The sequence below is a fragment of the Cyprinus carpio genome, chromosome B17 (assembly GCF_018340385.1).
Source record: "Cyprinus carpio isolate SPL01 chromosome B17, ASM1834038v1, whole genome shotgun sequence".
NCBI classification, from domain to species: Eukaryota; Metazoa; Chordata; class Actinopteri; order Cypriniformes; family Cyprinidae; genus Cyprinus; species Cyprinus carpio.
The window spans coordinates 2,785,070-2,808,595 of record NC_056613.1 but is presented as its reverse complement, the minus strand read 5'-3'; the positions used below and the strand labels follow the sequence as shown (position 1 = coordinate 2,808,595).

Genomic DNA, 23,526 nt, shown 5'->3' with positions numbered 1-23,526 from the left:
TGGACTATATTGAGCAAACAATACCGCATTCAAGCCTCCATAGCAGCCTCAACTCACTGTAGGCATCCGCTTGCAACATACTCAGGATTCTGTGCATGGAAAAGCAGGTTTGAATGGGTTTCCAGAGTTTTTTTGTGCTTGTACACGGCCGTGTAACTTGTCGCACAGGTCTGATGGTGCGCTGTTCACCGTGTTCCCCCAGAGGCACCAAAAGTGTTCCTGTCTCAGCCATAAGCACTTCCCATCTGTTAGTGCTGCTAGACAGGTTGTACAGGTGTAGCGCTTTTACCTTTTCTGGCAGATTTCCATGCTAGTATTGTGAGAAAACAAGAAGGCACTGTTGAGTCATAATGTTGTTGCTGAAGATGAACTGTGAATCAATTAAACATTTATTAAAAAGAGAATTAAGTAATTTGCTTAATAATGAGAACAGGGTTATAAAACTATGAATAAATTATTCTGTGCAAGTTTTGGTGAATGAATATTCTAATTTCAAAGTTCTAAATATTCTAATTAATTAATTAATTAATTACTCATTTAAAAAAAACATAAAATTCAACAAACACTTTGATTTTCTTTTCTTTTTTAATTTATTTTAAAATGTTGTGGCACTGTTTCAGTCATTGTGAGACTGTCTATTTATTGTACTATTGTACTATATTAAAGACTATGAAATGTGACATTAAAACACATAATGTGCAAACTTCATTTTTTTTTTTTAAATAAGTACTCCCCTCTCTGGCCATCCAAGATGTAGATGGGTTTGCTTCTTCATCAAAACAGATTCGGAGAAATGTAGCATTACATCACTTGCTCACCAATGGATGCTCTGCAGTGAATGGGTGCCGTCATAAAACAAACCAAACAAATGACAAAAACAAAAATATAATCCACAAGTAATCCACCCCACACCAGTCCATGAGTTAAGTCCTTGTTAAGTGAAAAGTCATCTCCTCTGAATTATGCACCATTTAAACAGCAAAACAGTCCAAAACAGATCTAAATAAATATGCTGGTGGATTTTGATGTGAGATGACAACAGGAGATTTCACTGGAGAAAACGTTATTATGGATTATGAACACTTATTTTGGCTTGAAAAAACATTTAAAGTAAAATTGCCTTTTGTTTCTTACCAATATACAGTTTTTTACTTCTCAAGACATTAATTGACTGACTGTAAACTTTTGTAATACTTGTAAACTCATTCCGACATCACCCAACCACCACTCCGACGGCACCCATTCACTGCAGAGAATGTGTATGGCATTTTATAGTTTTTCTGTAAAAAAAATAAATAAAAATAAAAATCTAACATTTCCATTTTCTGTCTCAGTTGCTTGGACAGTGGGCTGTGGTGGTCTCATTCTGGTCTCACTCATTACTGTGGTGGTCTCATTCTGGTTCATCGTGTGAACGCTGAACCTGAAGGCAGATTTTTGCTGACATGGTGTGTATAGGAGGGCAGATATTTTTACTCTCCCATCTGTTCCGCACCGTCCCATAGTTTTACTTTGTAGAGTCCTTGGTGTGCGTCAAGGGATCTGTTCTACATACCACTTATTTGAGCCCCTCCGCTGCCGCTGCAGTTGTTTACAAATATTGTGGAGTGAATTCATCTGTCCTGATGAAGCCTGAGAACCTTTATTATTGATCTTAACACATAAAACTTTTAGCAACTCTTTGGTGCTTTGTATGAAATGTTACTGATTCTTGCTGCTTGAAATTTTCAGCTCTAATGGATGCACATGCATTATAACTGTTTCTGGTTTCATTTGAAGTGGATATTTTGCTTAGAGGAAAACCATCAAAGACAAAGTCTGTGTCCTATATACTTCAGACCTAGTTTCAGAGGCTGAGTGAAGGAGTGTTTGCGGGAAATCCATCAGCAATATGCACAAAAATATTGTACATGTATAATACATTTCAAAAACTTCAGAATTCTGCTCTTTCAAAGTTACTTATTCTGGTGGTCTCATAATTTGAAATAATAATTGCATTAATGTCAGCCAATGAATGTCTTTTTTTCTGGTACAAATATCTAAACAATTTAAGATATCAAGGCTCATTTTTTGAAAATTGTATTACAATTAAGTGAGTTTATGCTTAAAACAAGAAAAAAAAACCTTGTTTAAAGTATTAATAAACTTTATTATTTTGAATTAAGATTATTATTTGCTTACCTCACTGACAGATATTTATTCTTGTTTTAAAGGAATAGTTTAACCAAAAAGGAACATTTGCTGAAAATTTACTCACCCCTAGGCCATCCAAGATGTAAATGAGTTGTCTGTTCATTGGAGCAGATTTAGGGAAATGAATTCAGTGAATCCTCTGCAGTGAATGGGTGCCGTCAGAATGAGAGTCCAGACAGCTGATAAAAACATCACAATAATTCACATGCAATCTACACCACTCCAGTCCATCAATTAACATTTTGTGATTCAAAAATATTTGTGTTTGTGAGAAACAAATCCATCAAGATACAGTTTTTGTGTGTGCAGAAAATGTCAACAATCTAAAGAAGCCGTTTCCAAATTTTTATGAAATGGAAAGATTCCATGGACGTCAAAGTTTCTTCCTGGAAACATAAACTCCAAAACCTTTATTTTAAGAGTGTATATGATATATGATATATGTTATATGATATATATATATATATATATATATATATATATATATATATATATATATATATATATATATATATATATATTTTTTTTTTTTTTTGTTTTTGCCAAATTATCCATGAATTACTAAATGAAGGCCAAACTGGTACCTGTGGGATAAAGTGTGTCAGTGGCTCTGTTCATAATGACAATAGCTTTCCAGCAAATAAATACTGTTACCATTGGTCTGTTGTCAGCGCTCCATTGAATACTGCAAAGAAATTTGGGGGCAAAATTGTTTTCTGAATGTTAAACCTTTTCCTGTCTGGTGCGAGGTCATTGTGAGTAATTTTCAGCAAAATAAGTGCTCATAAATCGTTCTCATATTCCATCAACCTTCTCCTTTACGCAAAACACAACTTACCCTGACCAAACTCTGTCATGGGACACAAGAGACTGTATTTGTGTGTGATGGGTAAAGCGGTGGCTCCATGTGAGTGAGCAGATGGCTCTCATGGAGAAGCGGATGTTCACTGTGCTGACGTACAGCCTGAGAATCACACAAGTAGGAGGGAAGCTGGACAGAAGAGAAACCACAGGACACATGAGGAGCTGCAACGCAAACCAAACGTGACCTTTCTGCAAATATGTTTTTGAACTGTATATGAGAGGTCCACATTGCGATTCTGTGATTTTCATAAACAGAAAGAAGTTTTAGGATTAAACTAATTAAAACAAAGATTTAACTTAGGAAGAAATGTTTTCACTTTTTTGGTAACACTTCACAAGATGGATCCATTTGTCAATATTAGTTACTACATTAGAACTTTAAAAATTTTCCATTTAATAGTCTTTAATAGTCTAAATTGTCTTACTTCATGTTAATGTCAACATTTACTAATACATTCTTTAAAAATGAAAAGTTGAATCTGATATTATTTAATGGATGTTAGCTAACATTAACTAACAATGAACAGTGCTTTCAAGATGGCCATTTGTGTAAATTAATAGTTTCTCTGAACTGTTTTTCTTTCAAATTCTTTTTTTTTTTTTTTGGCCACAAGAGAAATTGGTAAAATCAAATAAGATTTATACTAGACTTTATATTTATACTAGCCTATTTTTGACTCTTAACTAATTGCAAAAATACATTACTTAAAAAAAAAACGAATATTATTAAATATAAGTACATAATATTATTTTATTAAGTATTTTTGATAATAATAGTAATAATAATATTTAAATATAATATAGTTTGTATATCTCTATACAAGATTTATATTGTATTTATAAATATTTACCTATATTGATTCAATATAATCATATAATATTATTATTCAGTGTATACTAAAGTAAAACTGAGCAAAGCCATTATAACGGATGATTGTCTTAATCTTCATCATAATCATCATTAATGGATCTGAGCTATTATGAACTAACAAGCAGTTGTATTTTTACACACTAATGTTAACAAATATTAATAAATACTAAATAATATAGAGATCATGTTATTTTCATTTAATATTCAACATATAAATCACCTCATTCATGTCAATGCTGATTTGGGATGTAAGAATGATTATGGCTCCATCTAGTGGGTGTAACACAGACTGTCCTCTAATTCAGTTCTGCTTTCAAAGAGGCCAGTGATTTGTTGCTTAAAATTAACCAAGTTTGTTGTTTACCCACAATGAAGCAAAACATGTACAATTTTAAATGTTTAAAAGTATAGTTTGCGTTTAAAGTTTATTTTAAACCCATTGTGATGATAAAGCAACCAATATATAAAAATGACAGTATTTGGATCCACTATCCCAAAACACATCATATACTGCAGTTATTATGTATGCACAGTATTATTCAGGATTTTGTCATATTTTCTGCATAGACAAGAGTGTAGGATTAAAAATTAGATCATTAACCTCCTGAGATGCTGAGAGGAGACCCTGGAGACTGTGTGTTACTAAGCATCCGGAAACAGCAGCCATTACAGGAGGGACGGGCCAAATGTGTCTGTCGCAGGCTTCATTGAGAATATTTTGTACCCAGAGTCCCAGATGACCGAGCAACCAGTGCTGTAACAGAGAGAAAGCTGTTGAGTTAATTAGTTATACTGTTAACTGCACTCTTTTCTAAAACACTTGAGTATAAATGTATATGTACAGTTAAAGACAAAATTATTAGCCCCCCATAAAATATTTCATTATATTTAAATGTGCTGTTTAACAGAGAGAAGATTTTTTTCAACACAGCATTTCTAAACTTAATAGTTTATTTAGTAAGCTCGGAATGTTTGTAATACAAATAGAAACAAAATTATAACCAAGAATAAAAAAGGCTACAGGTCATAATTATTAGCCCTCTGATGTTTATAGCCAATGGTGTATCCCTTTTGCTTGATAACAGCCTTTAGTCTTTTGTTTCAGGCATGTCTCCTGAGGAGTCGCAGTCCATTCCTCCTTAGCTAATCTCTCAAGCTCCTCCAGATTTGTTGGTCTCCTGTCATGGTCATGAAGTCTGGGGTTTGTGCAGGCCAGTCAAGGATGTTCATTTTGCTAACTTGGAGGTAGTTCTACACCAGAAATGAAGTATGCTTTGAGTTGCTATCATGCTGGAAGACAAAATGTCGACCCAAACCATCTTTTGTTGCAGATTGCCTGAGGTTGTCTTTCAAAATCTTCTCGTAGTGTTCTGTTGTCATGATTCCTTCGACTCTGATGAGATTCCCAGTTCCAAACACACTGAAACATCCCCACAGCATTATACTCCCACTGCCATGTTTCACTCTGGAGACTGTGTTTTTTGGGTTGAGGCCCTGTGTACTCCAAACATAGGCAACATCTCTATGACCAAAGAGCTCTATTTTTGTCTCATCTGACCAAAGGACATGTTTCTAGTATGCATAGTTTTTCTCCAGGTTGTTCTTCTAACTTCAGTCTAGCTTGGAGGTGTTTTTCTTGGTCTGCAACCTCGCAGTCAATTCCTGTCCAGGCCTCTAGTGTCCGTCTTCGTTGAGACATCAGTCCCTGACTTGACTAAATCATTCACTAGTGTCTTGGAAGTTGTTCTTGGGTCTTTAGAATCCTCTCTCAATAGTTTTCTTTATTTGAAACTTCACTGTGTGGGTCTCTTCAAACTTCTTAATAATACTTCTCAAGGCTGTTCTTGACACTTGAAAAAGCTTTGATAAATTTACAGTTCTTTTTCTCAAGTCTAAACAAATTTTTTTTTAGTCTTTGCCATTATGACAGTACATATTATTTTACTAGTTGCTTTGCAAGATATTTTAGCAACACTAAGTTTTTTGAAAGATACTAATCCTCACCTTACAGTGTAATTTAAAGGCTTAGAGGATTAATTAGGTTAGTTATTAACCTCATTGAACAGCAGTGGTTTGTTCCATAGCCAGTCAAACAGATCATTTCTTAAGACGGCTAATAATATTAACCTTAGCATTTTTTTTTAATTATTATTATTTTTTTAATAATTATTTTATTCCAGGAAAAATTTAAATAAATAAGGCTTTCTTTAGATGAGAAATATAATAAGAAATACTGTGTTAAAATTCCCTTGCTCTGTTAAACATCACTTGGGAAATATCTGAAAAAGAATATTTTAGCAACACTAAGTTTACTGGGATATTATAGTGCAGTTGCGCTAAAATCAGTTTTCTCTAGTTGTAGTATATTTTAGCAACACTAAGTTTACTGGGATATTATAGTGCAGTTGCGCTAAAATCAGTTTTCTCTAGTTGTAGTTTTTTTTATCAAAATTGTCTTTCATTTTTGTCCTCCAATATAAAAAACAGTAAAATCGCATTAACATTAACAAATGCATGAGTCAGTTACTGTATATAACACACTGTAGGTGGATTTTAAATGATATGGTGAACAGGTCAAGAGTGTTTTTCATAAATTTCAGATTAAGGAAGGCCTTCACATTTTATATGTTAATTTTATAAATTGTTGTCCAAAACAATGGCTGAATATTTCCTGTTTGTTTTCATTTATGTTTTTTGATGTATATGTTCTTTGCTTCTTTTGTTTAATTCTATTTTAATATAATAGGCAATAACAGCGGATTCCCCTTGTGACAGCTACTGTATACTGCAAATAGTGCCGACTTCAGATTATTTTGTCAGAAAGGTTCAAATAACTCATCTTTTTCTCCTGCACAATAAGAGAGGAAAATTGTTACTTTCAAGCTTTGGTCTCCCCTCTAAATTAAAGTAAAAAATATATAAATGTATATTTTAAACAAACAAACAAAATAATAATGACATTATATAGTATTATTTTATTACAAAATGTTTATTATTGTTATTATTATTAATATTAACAGTGCTATAATTAGGTATATAATTATTTATATAATAAATAAGTTAATATAATCATTTTATTATAAAATAGTATTAAATTATTTTATTACATTATAAAATATGATATTATTAACAGTATAATATTATTACATTAAGTCTAAATACAATTTATTAAATATTGTTAGGTAATAATAAAAAATAAAATGTTAATAATTAAATAATGTTTATATATAATATATATATATATATATATATATATATATATATATATTGATTCCATATAACCGTATTATTATTGAGTGTACTAAAATAAACCCGATTAAAATATAACCGTATTATTATTGAGTGTACTAAAATAAATCCGATTAAAGCCATCAGGGTGGGTGTTGCCCTCATCTTCATCCCAATCATCATCTAATGTTGGAACTGTTGACTTTCCTGAAGGTTATTATAGACAGCTGCCACAGGCCAAGCGCGCTGATCCTGAGTCAGTGCGCCGCAGCGGCGTCTCTCCCGCACATCCGGGTGTCGCCTCCTCAGCGCAGACGCGTCGCGGTGATTGCAGCGCTCTGCGTTTCCGCGTTAGCAGCGGGGGGAACGGAGCACAGCGAGAGTGGCCAAATCTAACTGGATTACGCTGCCCGTGCCGCGATTAAAATGAAAAAGAAGTGACATTCGAGCCGGCGGCCGTGTTTAGGGAACGAGCGTGGGATTATGACACGAGACGGGATGACAACACATGATGACTGACATGTGAGACATCAGGACAAATACAACAGTGCGCTTGTGTGGCTGACTCCGCCACCGTCTGTTTATGCTCGCTCTGTGGATGCACATTTTGCAATCGTATCGCATTCGCTGGGAGGCAATATGAAGAAGTTTAATATCAGGAAGGTGTTGGACGGCTTGACTGCGGCGTCCTCTTCCTCCTCCGCCGCGTCCGCTCAGTCGGGAAACCGGGAGAATGACATGATTCAGGAGACCCTGCAGTCAGAGCATTTCCAGCTCTGCAAGGTGGGATTAGTTACTGTGATCTCATGTGGGGGGGTGAGTGAATGAATGAGTGAGTGGCGCCAACTCGCCTCAATATTCTAATTACAAAAGCGGCTCGCGAGTCGCCAACGGTCGACGGTTTTCAACTCGGTTAAAATAAAACACCTCAGAATCGGTTTTAACCCTCACCGCCTGGAATAACCACCCAGAGCTCGGTTCACGAGATTAATCGCTCGTGTGACGTCCGAGTTGACCGTTGGTGGCGGTTATTTTAAAACCGAATTCATTTAACGTGCAAATTACTTTTTTCGGAAGGAGCGGAACTGATTCGAGGTTAGGATGAGGTAACGTTAGGATGACAGACTCATTTATGTCATGTTTCAAGGCGTGCCAGTCTCGTCTGTCAAGAAATACCTGTGCTTAATGTTTTGTCTAGTAGTTTAATTTGGATCGTAGAACAGATTGGCTCCTTTGCTAGTGTGAACGGATAGTTTGTGTTCCAATTCGCTGACTGTGGAAAATCGTAGTAACTTAGCTAAATGGTTCAAGTTAGTTTAAGGCCCTGTTTACACTAACGTTACTGTGGTTTCATTTTTAAACCGCGATTTAAAATGAAAACGATTATTATATACACTGACATTTTCAATGCGTTTCAGAAACGATCTCTGTCCAAACTAACTTACATAAGCAAAAAATGCATGTCACGTGACCATTCATAATGTTATTGTTTATAAGGTCATTAAGTTCACCCCAAAATCAAAATTCTGTCATTGTTTACTCATCCTGTATAAACATGTAGACTATAGGTTTCTTTCTTAATTTTCATTTTTTGGGGTAATTATCCCTTTAATCACTTGTTATCATCTATAATACATTTTCATAAGTTTTTGTTTCTTAATTGTCACGGGTTCTATATGCTGTTTTAATTAATAATAATTAGGCTGTTTGTGGGCTATTAAAATAGTAAATAATAACCATTCAAAACAATATTATAACAAAAACGACTTGACTTAAAAACAAAATATTCCAGAAGAATACAATAGAGGAACATCTGATAACTATGTAATTTTTTTTACATGTTTAATGAACAAATATTACATATGTCAACATTTACTCATAATAAATATTTAGTCTTTTCATTTTCACAAACTGAATCAACATACAGTATTAACAACCTTTTTAAGATTCAAATGTTATGTTTGAGCTTTTGTAATGGATCTTTATCCCTATAATAAGGCATTTTATTTTGCATATTAAATATGTGCTTTCTGCATATTTAATTGTAATCACTACAAGAATCCTCTGGTATCCAGCAGGCTGTATTGGTTGGGCTTTTGTTAGACATTATCTATTGTCTCATGTATTACCATTTGATATCATCACTGTACCATGGTATCAATACAGTAATTCATATGTTAGTCAGCTGTCAACTTCAGCTTCTCAGCATCCTGTTGTCTGAACCTCATCTGTAAAATCCATTTTAATTTCTAAGTAATTAAATCCGAATTGAAACCCCTGGCCCCTACCTCATTACTAAAACCACTAATGAGAAGACAGGCCTTGCTAGATTTGAATGATTTGTGTTTTACTGAATTGTTTCAACTATAAGTTAAAATTGTTGTTGTTAATAACTGACCCTCATGAAGTATATTCATGGAACACAAATACCCAATTTTTGTAGATTTTTATGCATGCAATAACATGTCTGTAAAGCTCCCCAAAACATGTTAAACATGCTTTATATTCCTACAATAAATTAAAAAATTATATATTACAATATTTAAAATTACTTTATTTATATGTATTTTTAATTTTATAACCTCACTTTTTAATTTTAGTATGTTTTAGTAATTTATACTAATATATTCTAGTAATTTTAATTCATTTTATTACCTTTTTTTTTTTTTTGGTGTGTGTCTACTACATAGTTTTTATTATTTTATTTTTATTAATTTTTTTATTTGTATATCAGCTTAAGTTAAATAAAAATGAGCTTTGGCAACTAGCTGAAATAAAATAAGTTTATTTTTTATATTTTATTTTATTTTAGCTAATTGTTATTTTATTTAAAGTGATGATTTTTTTTTTTTTTAAGTTTTAGTTAAACATAATAACTGCTTTGTATGAGGAATAGATGGAAATATAGGTTGTTTCCTAAAAATCCTCTTCCTCTTTTATTTTTTAAGAAATAAAAGAAAAGAAAATTTGTCTGAAAAAACACCATAATTTTACATTTGTGCATTGTGTTTAGTTACAGACATTATTACCAGCAAATCATTATTTACATTTCTGTAATTTCCTCATACAAAGTGATCTTTTGGCTTCAGAAGACTTAGAATATAATGCACTTGATGGTCAACACAGGTTTTGATTTAAATGGCAGTAAGAATTTTCATTTTTGTGTGGACTGTTCCTTTAAGAGCACCATTGTCATGTTTGTAGTTTAATGCAAATCATCTTCTGCTTCACAGACAGTGCGACATGGCTTTCCCTATCAACCCTCCTCCATGGCTTTTGACCCTGTGCAGAAAATTCTGGCTATTGGCACACAAAGTGGAGCCCTGAGATTGTATCCTTTATTTGAAGAGCTGGCACCATACCCAGCCTAACTTACCTGGGGGAAATAAGTGTCAAATGATCAAATGTCAAATGTGGTCGTGTTGTTTGTGTATATTTCAACAAAGGCAGTCCTCCCACCCTTCTGTGCTGGAAGTCTTGTTGCACAAACTAATTGACTTGTTCAAAGCATGCGTGGCTCTTTTTTATTAAACTCCACAGAAACATATGATTATGTAAGTTGCAAAATACAAGTAACAACATCCTCTGGCAAATCAGCTTTTAAGAGCCTTGTTGTTCCCCCCAGGAGATATGAATATTAACCCTAGAGAAGCATCATAGGAGCTACTGACTGAAGAAACATGAAAGACACCCGGGCTTGTGGAAGAATTAGCGTTAGCAAATCAACATGCCTAGTATTATTGATCGACTGATGTGTCTTAGTAATGATGTTAATGCCAATATCTAAGGCAGGGTGGCTGATGTAATGCTGATATCTAATATAATATTTATTAACTGTGGTAAAACTATGTGGCTCGTAGTTTTTTAAAAATGGCGGAAACAATAAAATTTTGTTTTAAAAATGTGGAAATCTCACATATATTAGCCTGGGCGCATATCTACAGTACCTCCATTGTTTGGCTAAAATGCAAAACATATAAACATTGAGCATTTCAAAACTGATGCTTTAATGCACTATATGCTCAGTCATCAGTGAGAAGGTCAGTTGATTCCAGGCGGTAAAAATCAAAGGAGCCAGTTTCTCACAGAGTCATGCATACGAGCAGCCTCATTTCAGAGGCACATTTCCTAGAAGCAGGGTCTTTATTCCTAGAGGAACTGCGCTCATTAATGATATCTCCACTGTGGCATGAGCAGCTCCACTGCCATATGTTGCAGAGCTCGTCTCATCATTGGTGCTGCCGACTATCTGCCAGAAATCCACCTCGCACGTGCTGGAAACATCACTGGTCCTGCTGGGCACGTCTGTTAGAGTCACACACACTCAGCAAAGCTGCTGCAGCTTTATTTCTGAGTGTTTTCGTGTTCAGATATACACCACGCCATTGTTTCTGTTGAAAGAAACATGGCTACAGAGTAGTGCTGGGTGGTATATATGTGCAATGGTAGAATTTTTAAATATATTTTTTAATGGTATTTATATCATGGTTTTCACAAAATCCTTTCAAACATAAAAACTTGCAAAAATGCAAATAAAAAATAAGTCATTGTAGATTCAGCTTTAATTGTTAAATCAATTATAATCAAATTTTAACAATAATTTATTAATACATTTTAACATGAAGTCTGTTCTCGTTCTCAGTTTTCCACTTTAATTTTTTATGGATTCCATTTTAATGGTTTAATTAAATTTTAACAATCAAAAGCAAGTCTAATCAATTGATTTCAAAACTTTTTAAAATGTCATAATTTATTATTAATTTATTCAAATTAACAGGGTCCTCTGAAATGTTGTTGTTGTTGTTTACAGAAATTCTTTGTTGTCTGTTTTAACTCTTCTAGATTTATGATTTCATACAAATTTATTATCAAACATGTATTGGAATGTCACAATGCATGTCTACTTCCCAAAAATATTTCATGTCATCATCTATTTTGTGAAATACACCATGACACATGATTTTAGTTAACCTTCCCGTCCGTACCAAAAAAGGCTTTATGATTGAAGGCCAGACTATTTCGTGTCAGATTTGAATCTTGGTCGTGGGAGTGCACCTCTGTTACGCTTTTGTAATGGTGTGCAGTAGGTTGCCCAAGACTTTACTGTATCAATGGTGTTTTGTCCTTGTGGAAAGTCACAAGCCACCCACCAGGTCAGTGTTCTGTGTGGTGGAGAGCTGAGTTGATTGGCTCTCTCCTCTTGCTCAGCTGTTGCCTGGATGTGTTAATGTGCAGCGAGAGCTGATGGGCTTACTGTCATTCAGTCGACTGGGCTATTTATCAAAAGACAGGATGTATCGATTTGCCTCATTGCCCCCAGCATTGGGAAACACCGCCACGGCTCAGCTGACACAAACTCAGTTAGGTGTTAACTAACAGTAAATATCTAATTTTACATGATTGGTATCTGTGTGTTTTCATGTAGAAACCTTGCTGGTCGTTGAGGAGTTTGGATGAGTTTCAGCTGCCTTGGCTATATAATAAATATACTAGCAGTTTGTTGTTAGAGATGCTTGACAGTATTAAAACAGTTAAGCGATCTTTAATATCAAGTCAAGTCACTTTTATTGTCACATAGCCACAACTCATGTGCCTTGGTGAGTGAAACTCTTGGGAGCGTGCTCCAAAAATTGCAGAAACAATTTACATATAACCATACAGACTTCAGCAGATGACACTGTGCAATTTGCACATACATATAGTCAGTACACACAGTGTACTATTAGACATACTTACAGTTAGCACAACACATTATATGCAATATGTACACATTCTACATTATGTAGACATACATAAAATATGTTAAGGTGCAACAGATTATACATCAACTGGATACACAAAATGTCATGGATGTGCGTTGGATGGTATCCAGTGGTAGCAGGTAGATTATTGTATTAAATGCAGTGTGTATGTATAGTCCAGTATTGAACTGTTGAAGTTAAAGTGCTGTATGTGGCATACCATATAGTGGGAGTATGTTGTAGGGTGCTGTCTCATCACTGCTTGGTGATGTTTTGGTGATGTTTTTCCAAACATGTTTTTCCAAATTACAATGCTAAGGTGCAAACGTTTATGAGGTTTTATGCATGAATAATTGACAAATAGTTTGTTGTTGAATGCTTTTTGTTCTGATTCAACCCTCTACAGACACCTTGGCAATTTAATTGCCATTGGCTAGTAAATTTTTTTGTTTACTCGCCAGACTGAAATACAACACAATACAATACTATACTTAATAGAATATTAAGTATATATATAATAGAATATATATAGAATAGAAGTTTAGTAATTAAAATTAAAACTTGGTTACCATGTATGAATGCAAATTAGTCATTTTAACTGAACTTCGCACTGGTGCTGGTGCTTTTTTTGGTCATTCAGTGTTCCTGTAAAAAATTGGAAAAAACTAACAATAATACTGATAATATTATTATTATTATTAAACACTAATTATACTAATAAGAACAATATTAAACGCACCAAGGATAAACGAACTGCTGGATTCATGAATATTAATCAAGTTGTGTGCATTCGTTCGAACTGATTTGCTGATATCAAAACAAGGACGATAATAGGTGAACGCCAGCCAATGAGTTTGTTGTTTGCGCATTTGTTCCACCCACTACTGGAAAACCCGACAGTTCTTAAAAGCTGAAGAATTCCAAAGGAACTTCTTTATTTTGACAGGTAAATACAACAAAGTATATCGTTCACATGTAGCGCATCAATTCTGCATGTTATGTAAGACTTTCTCGCTCGCTCTCTTTCTCTCACTTTGCGCAAGTAAGAGAAAGCGATGGCAAGTCATGAGCCTTCACACTTGAGTTTACGGTAAGCCAAATACACAAACACAGGTGTGCTGCGCATCTATTGAGATGAACAGAAAAAAATATCACATATCGCTTGACGGAGAGTGAAACTCTGAAGCGCTCAGGCAGAGTATTTAGCGAATGAAAATATATCTGTGCTAAACTTATACTCAGCCTCCAACTCACACACTGGCGAGTAAAAACTAAGAATTTATTAGCCATTGGCTAATATTAGACATCATTTAGTCGCCCAGAGTGAAGTGATTTACTCACAATGTAGAGGGTTGTGATTATGCTCCATGGAGTTTTATGCGTGGTAAAGACTTAAAAACTTAATCAACCACTGCCAACAAAAGTGTTTAAGAAACATTAAAGTGTTTCTTTAAGATACATGTTTAAACCAAGAAATCAGAATTTTCTGTTTAACCCACAAAAACATGAAAAACTTGAGCCTGAGTCGAGCATCACATTTTTTTTTTACATTGTCAGTCGATTGAGGAAAGCCTTCTTTGCATTTGTGTTTAGAAATACCACAAGCCACTGTGGTTTACCAAATGAGGAAGTTGCCTCCTGTTCTTTGAGAATGCACCTTTTTTTGCATCCTTTCTTAGTTCACAACTGTCTCACTGAAGATGAGTGCTGCATAATGCTGTAAGAACTTTAACCAGTCAGGTGATGTGGGGTTAAAAAAGAGTGACATGGGGTCAAAAAGCATGTGACTAGGTTTCTGAGCCACAACATTCTGACCTAAAGAGTACATTAGATGTATTAAATCTGTGTTTTAATTATTAGTGAACTGTAAAATTTAGTGTTAGTTGTACTGTAAAATGTTTACCAGATGTTAATGATGATGAACATAGTGATTTCATAATGAGCTGATTAATGCGGGATTAGTGTATAAATGGTGCAATTTGTCTCTGCTGGCGTGGGTTATAATTCTATTTATTTGTAAGGCATGTAACTCAATTTTTTATTGGGCTTTAGCATAATATAAATTTAACTGATTAATGCACATTTTTTAGCATCATCATCTAATGTGCTAAAGAGTACAATAGATATATTATTTTTGTTTTTTGTATAAAGAAAACTATAAAAAAATGTATATACTACAGTACATAAATATTAAACTTTGGCTTGTAACTCATCCTGCATGTGCTGCAGAGATAATGTATATGAAATCTCAAATTAGGCGACTTGTGGAAAGGAATCTTTTTAAATGTGCACAGGATGTAAACATCCATCATTCATGTTTGTTTCAGCAAAGAAATTATATCCAAAGTGGGTCCTGAGCCATATCTAGAGACCAGAATATCACAGGGACTTGCAGGTGGGTTATTTTTACTTGGACCAGCAAGTAAACATGTAGCGATGCACTAAAAACCACTCACACATTTTAAATTACTCCGGTTTAACTACTCAAGTCACCTCATTTTTTAACATAGATGTGAAAATGCTCCAAATACAGACCTAAAGTTTGTCTCTTTTTTTAAAGAAGGCTTAGATTATTGCTTAAAGTGAAAGCATTTCAAAAATGAGAGACTAAAAAAGTTTTCTAATGTACTGTACTAAAATTTTATTTTATATAAAATAATTCTTAAAATCAAAACCATAAGTTATTTTCCAGATTTGAAGTTGATATTAAAAAAATTGAGGTTCCTGTGAGATGCACCATACCAAAAATGCTCCATTGAAATTTTGTGGCACTATACCAAAAATACTTGTAATATTTGTATGCATTTTCCTGTCACAAATGTATAAATTTCTGTTACAATATTACTTCTATCACAAAATAACCGCCAATTATGGAACCTTGAGATGCAGACCTTTGCGAAGATACGTGTTTTGTGAAGATTAGAAAAAGTGTTGATTAATAAAATATTGTGGTAAATTTTGTAATATTACACTTGACACCACCCACTAGGCGTAGGAGCACACTAAAAAATGGATTAAGAAACGTATCTGAATGAGGAAGTGCCACCCAGATCTCACCAAGTGGAGGAAATGTGTGCTGAAAACTGATACCATCTTCGGAGCTCCTTGCTTATTTACGTTGCCAGTGGTGCTTTACAATTCATGCTCGAAGAATTTTTTTATTAGGTTTTAGCGTGGTATAAATTGAATTGATTAGTGCTATTTTTAGTATCATCAGTGGTGTTTCAGTGTTGATTGCCTCGTGATCTATGACCCTTTCCTCTCTGCTGCTCTTGTAGGCTGCTGTTGGCAGCATCCAACTCCAAGGGCTTTAAATAACGGCCATTTAAAACTCCTCCAGAGTTTGTTTAAGGCACCCAGGGCCTGTTTGATTACTGTTCTTAATCTTGTTTGGACAGATCCTATCTCGACTTGCAAGCTGTAGAGTCAAATAGCTTTATAGTTTTTTTTTGTTTTGTTTTTTTACATTGCACAGAGAGTTTGTCATTAATGTGGTACAGTATGTGCATGTCTGTTTGCCGAAGCATGCCAGATTCTGCTTTAGATATTAGATATTCATATTTTTAATATCAATCAAGCAGTGTCCTAGCAACCATTCAGAGCACCTTAACAGCTCTCTAGCAAAGCCATTATGTATTTGCATGTCTTAAGGACCCGATATACTTCAAACGAAAATGAAGAACAAACTGATATGATGTCATTTAAAACAAAATCAGGCTGAAACAAAGTTTGTTTTCAGATTGTTTCGGCAGTTCGAAACACCTGACCAAAGCGAACTTTCTGGGGGAGTTTACACAATCAGTGGGTGTGTTCTGGAACTCCATCTTCTTTGACGTGCAATTTTTATTTAATTTTTTTGGTTCATTTCTCATTCCACGGAGGTCCGACCTTAGAACAACATCTCCTGAATACACTGGAGTTTCGAATAGCTGAACTGCCACATATATCATCTCGCGGAGAGACTTTAAAGATTCAGAGAAAGCATTTAATTCCTAGAAAGAAATTGCAACAAAGCTTGGTGCTGACGATCCAGAGTTATGCAAAAAGCAACGTAGAGAAACACTCTGAGCTGCAAAACAAAAAAAATTAACAAACCGACTCATGCTAAAGTTTTTAGACTATGAGCCATTCACACTTCCCATAAAGGACTGATTATGGAAATGCAATGGTTTTTTGTATTGCAAACATGATACTTGACTCTGAGCTGCTGCTAATCATTATTCTTTTCTCTATAATATTCTGAGCACTGGGGCCCATCTCACACCTAGATTGCCTACACTTCTTCATTTCATTGTTGTTGTGTTTAGGGGATACGTGCGAGCATTGCAACATGTTTACATTAATCTACACCAGGGTTCCTCAAATCTTGCCCTGGAGGGCCAACGCGCTGCAGAGTTTAGCTCCAACCCTGATCAAACTCACCTACCTGTGATTTTGTAATGATCCTGAAGATATTGATTGGCATGCTCAGGTGTGTTTGATTAGGGTTAGAGCTAAACTCTGCAGGAAAGTGGATCTCGTGGGCCAGATTTGAGGATCCCTGATCTACACCCTGCCTCCAGCAGCACGGGGGTGTTGGAAATTTTGGAAACCGTATACCGTTGCTCAGCCTTTTCGAACTTCTTTTTGCCCCCAAACGAAGAACGAAAACGAACTTCTATGAAGTATATCGGGGCCTCTAGGGTCAGCTCCAGAGCTCGTGAATCAGTAGATTGTGTACACGAATTTGGTCGCTGGTAAGTTCCCTGACTCGCTGCACGTTGGGACAGTGATCACTCGAATTCCAGTGACATGATTACGTACAACGTCAACAGACAACATAGTAGAACTATGAATTAATAAACAACAGACAGGACCAATCTAATTTTTATATTATTTTTCATTCTCTTTAATTAAACACATCGTTCTGTTACATGTTCTTACAACATTTCAGCCGAATATTAATTATAAATGTTAATTAGATGTATTCATTACCTCTCTAGCTGTGTGTTTATGTTGAAATATACTAAAAACGGTTTGTCTTTTTAAATCTTCTATCACTTGTCATTATATTTATCAACTTAGCTTGTGTGGTTTATGTTTCATGCTTCAGAAATGTGATGTTATTTTCGGTAAGGGAGCATAGTGAGCACCGATGCTTCTAGTTTTTGCGGTGCATTGTGGGATTTTTCAGGGAGCGAACGTTCCAGTGCACTGGAAGGATTTTGTGACTGAGACAGCCCTTAAAATGGCCGACTCCCTGATCAGTGCCCTTACTACTGAACAAGGGAGCTGATTGAGATTAACCATTAGTATGTTCGCTTAACTATGCCCTAGCAACTGCCTATCAACACCCTAGCAACCAGAACACCTTAACAGTCAAGTGATCTCTAGCAGCACCTAGCAACCACTTAAAACAGGCATGTCATGATCACAAATATTGTGCTGGTGATTAATTGTCATACAATGGTTTAATTCTGTTCAGTTTGTCACTTAAAGTGCAAGCCTCATACAATATTTTTTGTTTCACTTGAAATTGTTAATAAATAAAATAAATTAAAAATGATAATAAAATCGGCCCATATGATTTATTTTAAGAGCTGTTAAAAAATGTGTTTTTATAATTCATTCTTTTTATTTTATATGTATATATGTATATTTTTTTATAATTATTATGTATATGTATATATATATATATGTAATCGCGACAGGACGCCGCTTAGCAACTACTCGAAACACCTTAGCAACCTCCTATCTGTACCCTAGCAACACCTAGCAGTGTTGTTATCTATTGTCTGTCTTTTTCAATCTAAGGCATAAATAACCTTCAATCTTTAACAACTTTCCAGCAAGACTTTACGCCAACAATCTTGAGCTTCCTTTCCTAGTTAATAGATCGTTTCTGGACCTCTGGATAGTTTTCTGACTAGTTCACACCTTCCACGTCATCTCGTCTTCATTCTCATCTCCTCTCTGCTTTGCTCTTCTCCTCCTTGTTCTCTCTTTTGAGAGCTGCTTTACTGCCTTGTTGGCACTGTTAAGTTCCCAGGAACAAATGTCACTGCTTGCAGGGAACATTGACAAGCCTGTACGCTTTAGCTGCATTGTAATCTTTTGCACTTGAGGCCTGTATTATTAGGAAATATAGTATGACAGCACCCTTATCAGATTGCACTGTTTGCTCTCAGCGGAAGCGCCTGTTCTTTTGAAGGGAGTCAACCATTGTGGTCTGCAATATGATGCTTTAGAAAGTAAAACTTTTCTGTAGACTTACCATTTGAAATGTTACAGAGCTTTGTTCACTTGCTTCTTATAGCATTTACTTTATAACTGTTTTGCATGTACATATTGAATATTAATCGGAAATGATTGTAAAGTAGTGTCACTCACAAATAAATAAATAAAAATACAGACATTCAAAGGAAAAAGTTAACTTTGTGTTTTCTAGGCCAGTTTATACAGATGGAACCTCACAGATCAGCAAAGTTCTGCTCTACAGGACAGTGATTTTTGTTTAGGCCCCAAACTGGCTCATTGTACAGTGGCCCTAGTTTGAAGCCCAGCTGGAATGTTTAGTTTAAGTGAATCCAGATCCTTACGAATGCACATGTAATCATCTTTTCCAGCTTTCATCTCAAGCCTGTGTTTAGTGGATGGTCTGTTTAAAGTTATTGTCGAACACTATGATGTATTTTGGCAAAGAATTGCCCACTTAGACAGGAAGTAGCCATTTGACTGACATTTTATGCAACCAGTCAGTTAACTTTCCCCCACAATGTATATTTATAGGTGAATTTAAATAGAACAGTAATTCACCAGTATGCAACCAAGTGTTAGTCATTTGTTAAAAAAAGACAAAAAAAAGTCAATAGGGCAAATGCATTCTGATCTGTTTTTGTTCATAATGAAGTGTTAGTTTCTTTTGTTGTTGTTGTTAAATTGTCATTCAGAATAACAGATATATTTATGTAAAAATGAAACAACATGCTTAATCTGTTATATTTAATTTAATATATTTTAAAAAATTCCTACATACAAAATATAAATTTAATATATTTTAAAAACTTCCTGCTGACAAATTGGTAAAACCTAGTAGTTTTAAATATAGTGGCAAAGTGGGTTTATTCTATAAATCATGGTAAAAACCTATGATAGTCATTACTTTTTGCACAGGAAAAAATAAAATTAAACAGGACACATTCTAATATGTGACCCTGGACCACAAAACCAGTTTTAAGTGTCAATTTTACGAAATTGAGATTTATACATCATCTGAAACCTTAAAAAAAAAAATCTCCATTTATGAAAGGACAATAATTACAAAAAAAAATATTTCAAAAACTCAAATATTAGAAAACAAAGAAACTGACTAAACAAAAAAATCAAAATACTGAGAAAATCGCCTTTAAAGTTGTCCAAATGAATTCTTAGGCATGCACATTACTAATCAAAAATTAAGTTTTGATATATTTACAGTAGGAAATTTACAAAATATCTTCATGGAACATGATCTTTACTTAATATCTTAATGATTTTTGGCATAAAAGAAAAATCATTAATTTTGACTTATACAGTGTTTTTTGGCTATTGCTACAAATATACCCCAGCGACTTAAGACTGCTTTTGTGCTCCAGGGTCACGTATTCATCTCGTTTCGTTTTTCGACTAATATCACCTGAGAACACAATACCCTGAACAGTATACAGAGTTACCTAAATTCAATTACCAAAACTTGTAAGTCAATTGTATGTCGCTTTGCATAAAAGCGTCTGCTAAATGAATAAATGTAAATTACATTTTTTTTTCGGGTAAATGAAAACTTTAATATGTATATATTTAACAGCACATCTTTTGTTCTATAGCTTCTGTGTCTCTCTTAAAAAAGTGTTATTTGCTGGTTTGTGGTGATCTTTATATCCAGTAATAGAATCGAATAGCGATTGGTTTGTTCGGTTGGGCTCCAGATCCCAGGGAATGTGAAGAGCTGCTGTCTGACCCTGGGCTCTGATCCAGTGCCACAGAGAGCTTAAGCTGAGCAGAAACTGTCTGGTCAAGGGCTTGATGCTTACAGTTATGAATAAATAATGAGTCAGTGGTCCACTGCAACTTATTTATAACAGCCCTCTGTTATTTATTCAGTCCATTTGCCAAATATGGTGAAGGCGAGTCTGCTGTGTAAACATCCCTGTTTGGTTTCCCATCAGCGCATCTCAAGAAATGAATGCAGGAGAGAGCCATATGCTATCCCCAGTGATGCACCGAAATGACAGTTTTACCTGAAAACTGAAACTGAAAATAAAGTTTTACATTCATTCATTTAGCAGAAAATACAGTTTTGGTAATTAAATTTGGGTATTTGAACTCAGCATGCCAGTTGTAGTAAAGTTCTTCGACAGCGAGGCCTCCTAATATTTACATAAGTAAATATAAGTCACACACACTGAACCACCTTTTCTGTAATTCTTTCATTGAATATTTCTATGTTCGATTTTCCTTCAAAATAACACAATATAGTAGAACACTGTTTGTTCTACACAACAAAACAAAACAATATAGTTTTTCCATAGTCCTGGTTATCTGCCATAATAAATGCTGGTGCATGCCATTGCAAAAATTACAGCTGAAATGTTGAAGTTCCTGTCAGCTTTTAATGTCCATAATATCTCATGTATCTGTTTTTCTAATTTTGTCTCTGTGATTAATAGGGCTGAGGCTGCAGGGAAGTAAAAAAAAAAAAGCTGGACTTTTTATGATTTTCTGATATCTTGTTACTCACTAAATGTGTAATATTTAAGGATATAAATTGGTAGGTTAGAGCACCCAGTTTAAAAGTGGCTGAGCAATTGCAAGTTTCTAGATCAGTGAATCTCTAGTGTGTTTTATGAAGAAGCTGTGAAATATTAACATGACTAAATGCATGAAACAGGCCATAGCTTCGTCTTGTTTTTAGTTTATTGCCCTCTTGCACTCTCTGGCGCTGTCTTGTTCGCAAACTGTCGCGTCAGCAAGGTGAGTTCATCTTCAGTGCAATGGCTCTCTTCCTGTGCACAGTATTACCAATGCTGTTTACCATAATTGATCTGTTTAACAGAGATGCATTAGCTTGCAGTGGTAGGATGCGTGTGACTGAAGAACACGGAGTTAACATATTAGATGCTGTCAAGCTTCACATACTTTAAGCTGGTTCTGTGTACTTGTAGGGTTCTCACGTCTTATAAATATGTTTTCACAGTTGTAAGTCACTCAAGAGGAAATTAGTACACTGCTGCAGGAAACCGCTGATTCAATACGGATGACAAACCCATTTCCTGTTTATAGTGTCAACTATTTTAGCATTCATTCCCTGGCATGAGAAGTGTGTTAGATGTCCTGAGGTAACAACATACAGCGTCCATATGTTGTTTTGCAGTGATTCTTCTTGGCAGATAAGAAGCTTTCTGATCTGAGGATATTGCTAGAGTGAGATAGCCTTCGGCCCTGGGTCACATAGACTCTTTTTACTTGCCTATATTGTATTAATTGGCATCTTTGTTTTCATGAACAACTTTTAACATCCATTGGAACCATTTCCATTTGACAAAAGGTTCGTTAGAGTGGAAAAAGGATCTTTAGGCTGTTAAAATGTCTTCTAATGGTTATTTTTTTAAGGACTATTTAATGAAAGGTTCTTCAATAGCATTGCTGAGAAAACTCCTTTTTGGAACCTTTATAAAAGTGAACGCTATAAAGTATCTGTGGGTTTTCTTTGGATTATATAACGATCTAACAGATTTGAACTCTTGTTAGCATAAACATCCAACTTTACAGCAATTTCCTCACCCATTATGAAGCGCTGGAATCTGCAACCTGATATGGAACAGAACTTTCGTTTGTGCCTAAATGCACATAGAAAGCATGCAGTGCAACAAAGTGCTGGTGAACATGAATGACTGTTTGACTGAGACAGTCGTTGTCCTGCTGGAGAAGGGGTTTATGGGAGCATTTACAGTGCATTACTCCAGAGGGCTGAAGCAGCATTTACTTACAAGACTTAAGACTCTGATTAGAGACTTTGTATAATCCATTTAGTTAAGTCAATGGACAAGACCCTCGGTAATATGACGCACAGACCTCTGGGATTCCCTCTAGTTCCGACCCTGGTGGCTTATTTACGTTGTCTTTGAGTAGTTGAGAAGTACCATGAACATGTTGAAAGACTTTTTTTTTTCTCAACATCTAGTTTTTATATTAAAATGTATATGAAGGTGTATATTTTTAGATGCTGTGACTTTTTGCAGTTTATTTATATAATCATACAGTACAGTATTATAGTCTATTGATTGTTATGCAACTTGTATTTTTTTTCTTTCTATCTTAAACACAAAACGAGAATCTTGGTCAAAAAGTATGAGCTCTTCTCTATGCAGTGAAAACTGATGATTTTTACTGCAAAGCTCCAAGAGGTTTTTCTTATATTTGACATGCAATAATCAGTGCTGTTTGCCATAAACACGTGTAAGAGTAATAAAAATTTAAGCCAACTTGTTCTTACACAAATCATTGTATGATTTCTAAAGAATTGAAAGCATACGCATTACTTTATGGAGCTTGGCAGCAAAAATCACCATCTAGTTTTGTTGTATGCAAATTGCAGCTTGGACATTCTCATCT

At 34.8% G+C, this 23,526-nt stretch overlaps 1 protein-coding gene across 3 annotated transcripts in view; it reads left to right on the top strand.

The window, feature by feature from the left end:
* The first annotated feature begins 7,393 nt into the window (after positions 1–7,393).
* The window catches only part of LOC109106774 (syntaxin-binding protein 5-like), a 45,201-nt gene continuing 29,068 nt past the window's right edge, over positions 7,394–23,526 (top strand). For 2 of the 3 annotated variants that reach the window (XM_042743023.1, XM_042743022.1), the window contains exons 1-2: positions 7,394–7,939; positions 10,390–10,487. In XM_042743023.1, the coding sequence (XP_042598957.1) occupies positions 7,796–7,939; positions 10,390–10,487 (242 nt within the window). In that variant the 5' untranslated portion in view covers positions 7,394–7,795. The remainder of the gene's footprint in view (positions 7,940–10,389; positions 10,488–23,526) is intronic. The other variant, XM_042743024.1, reaches the window with a different exon arrangement.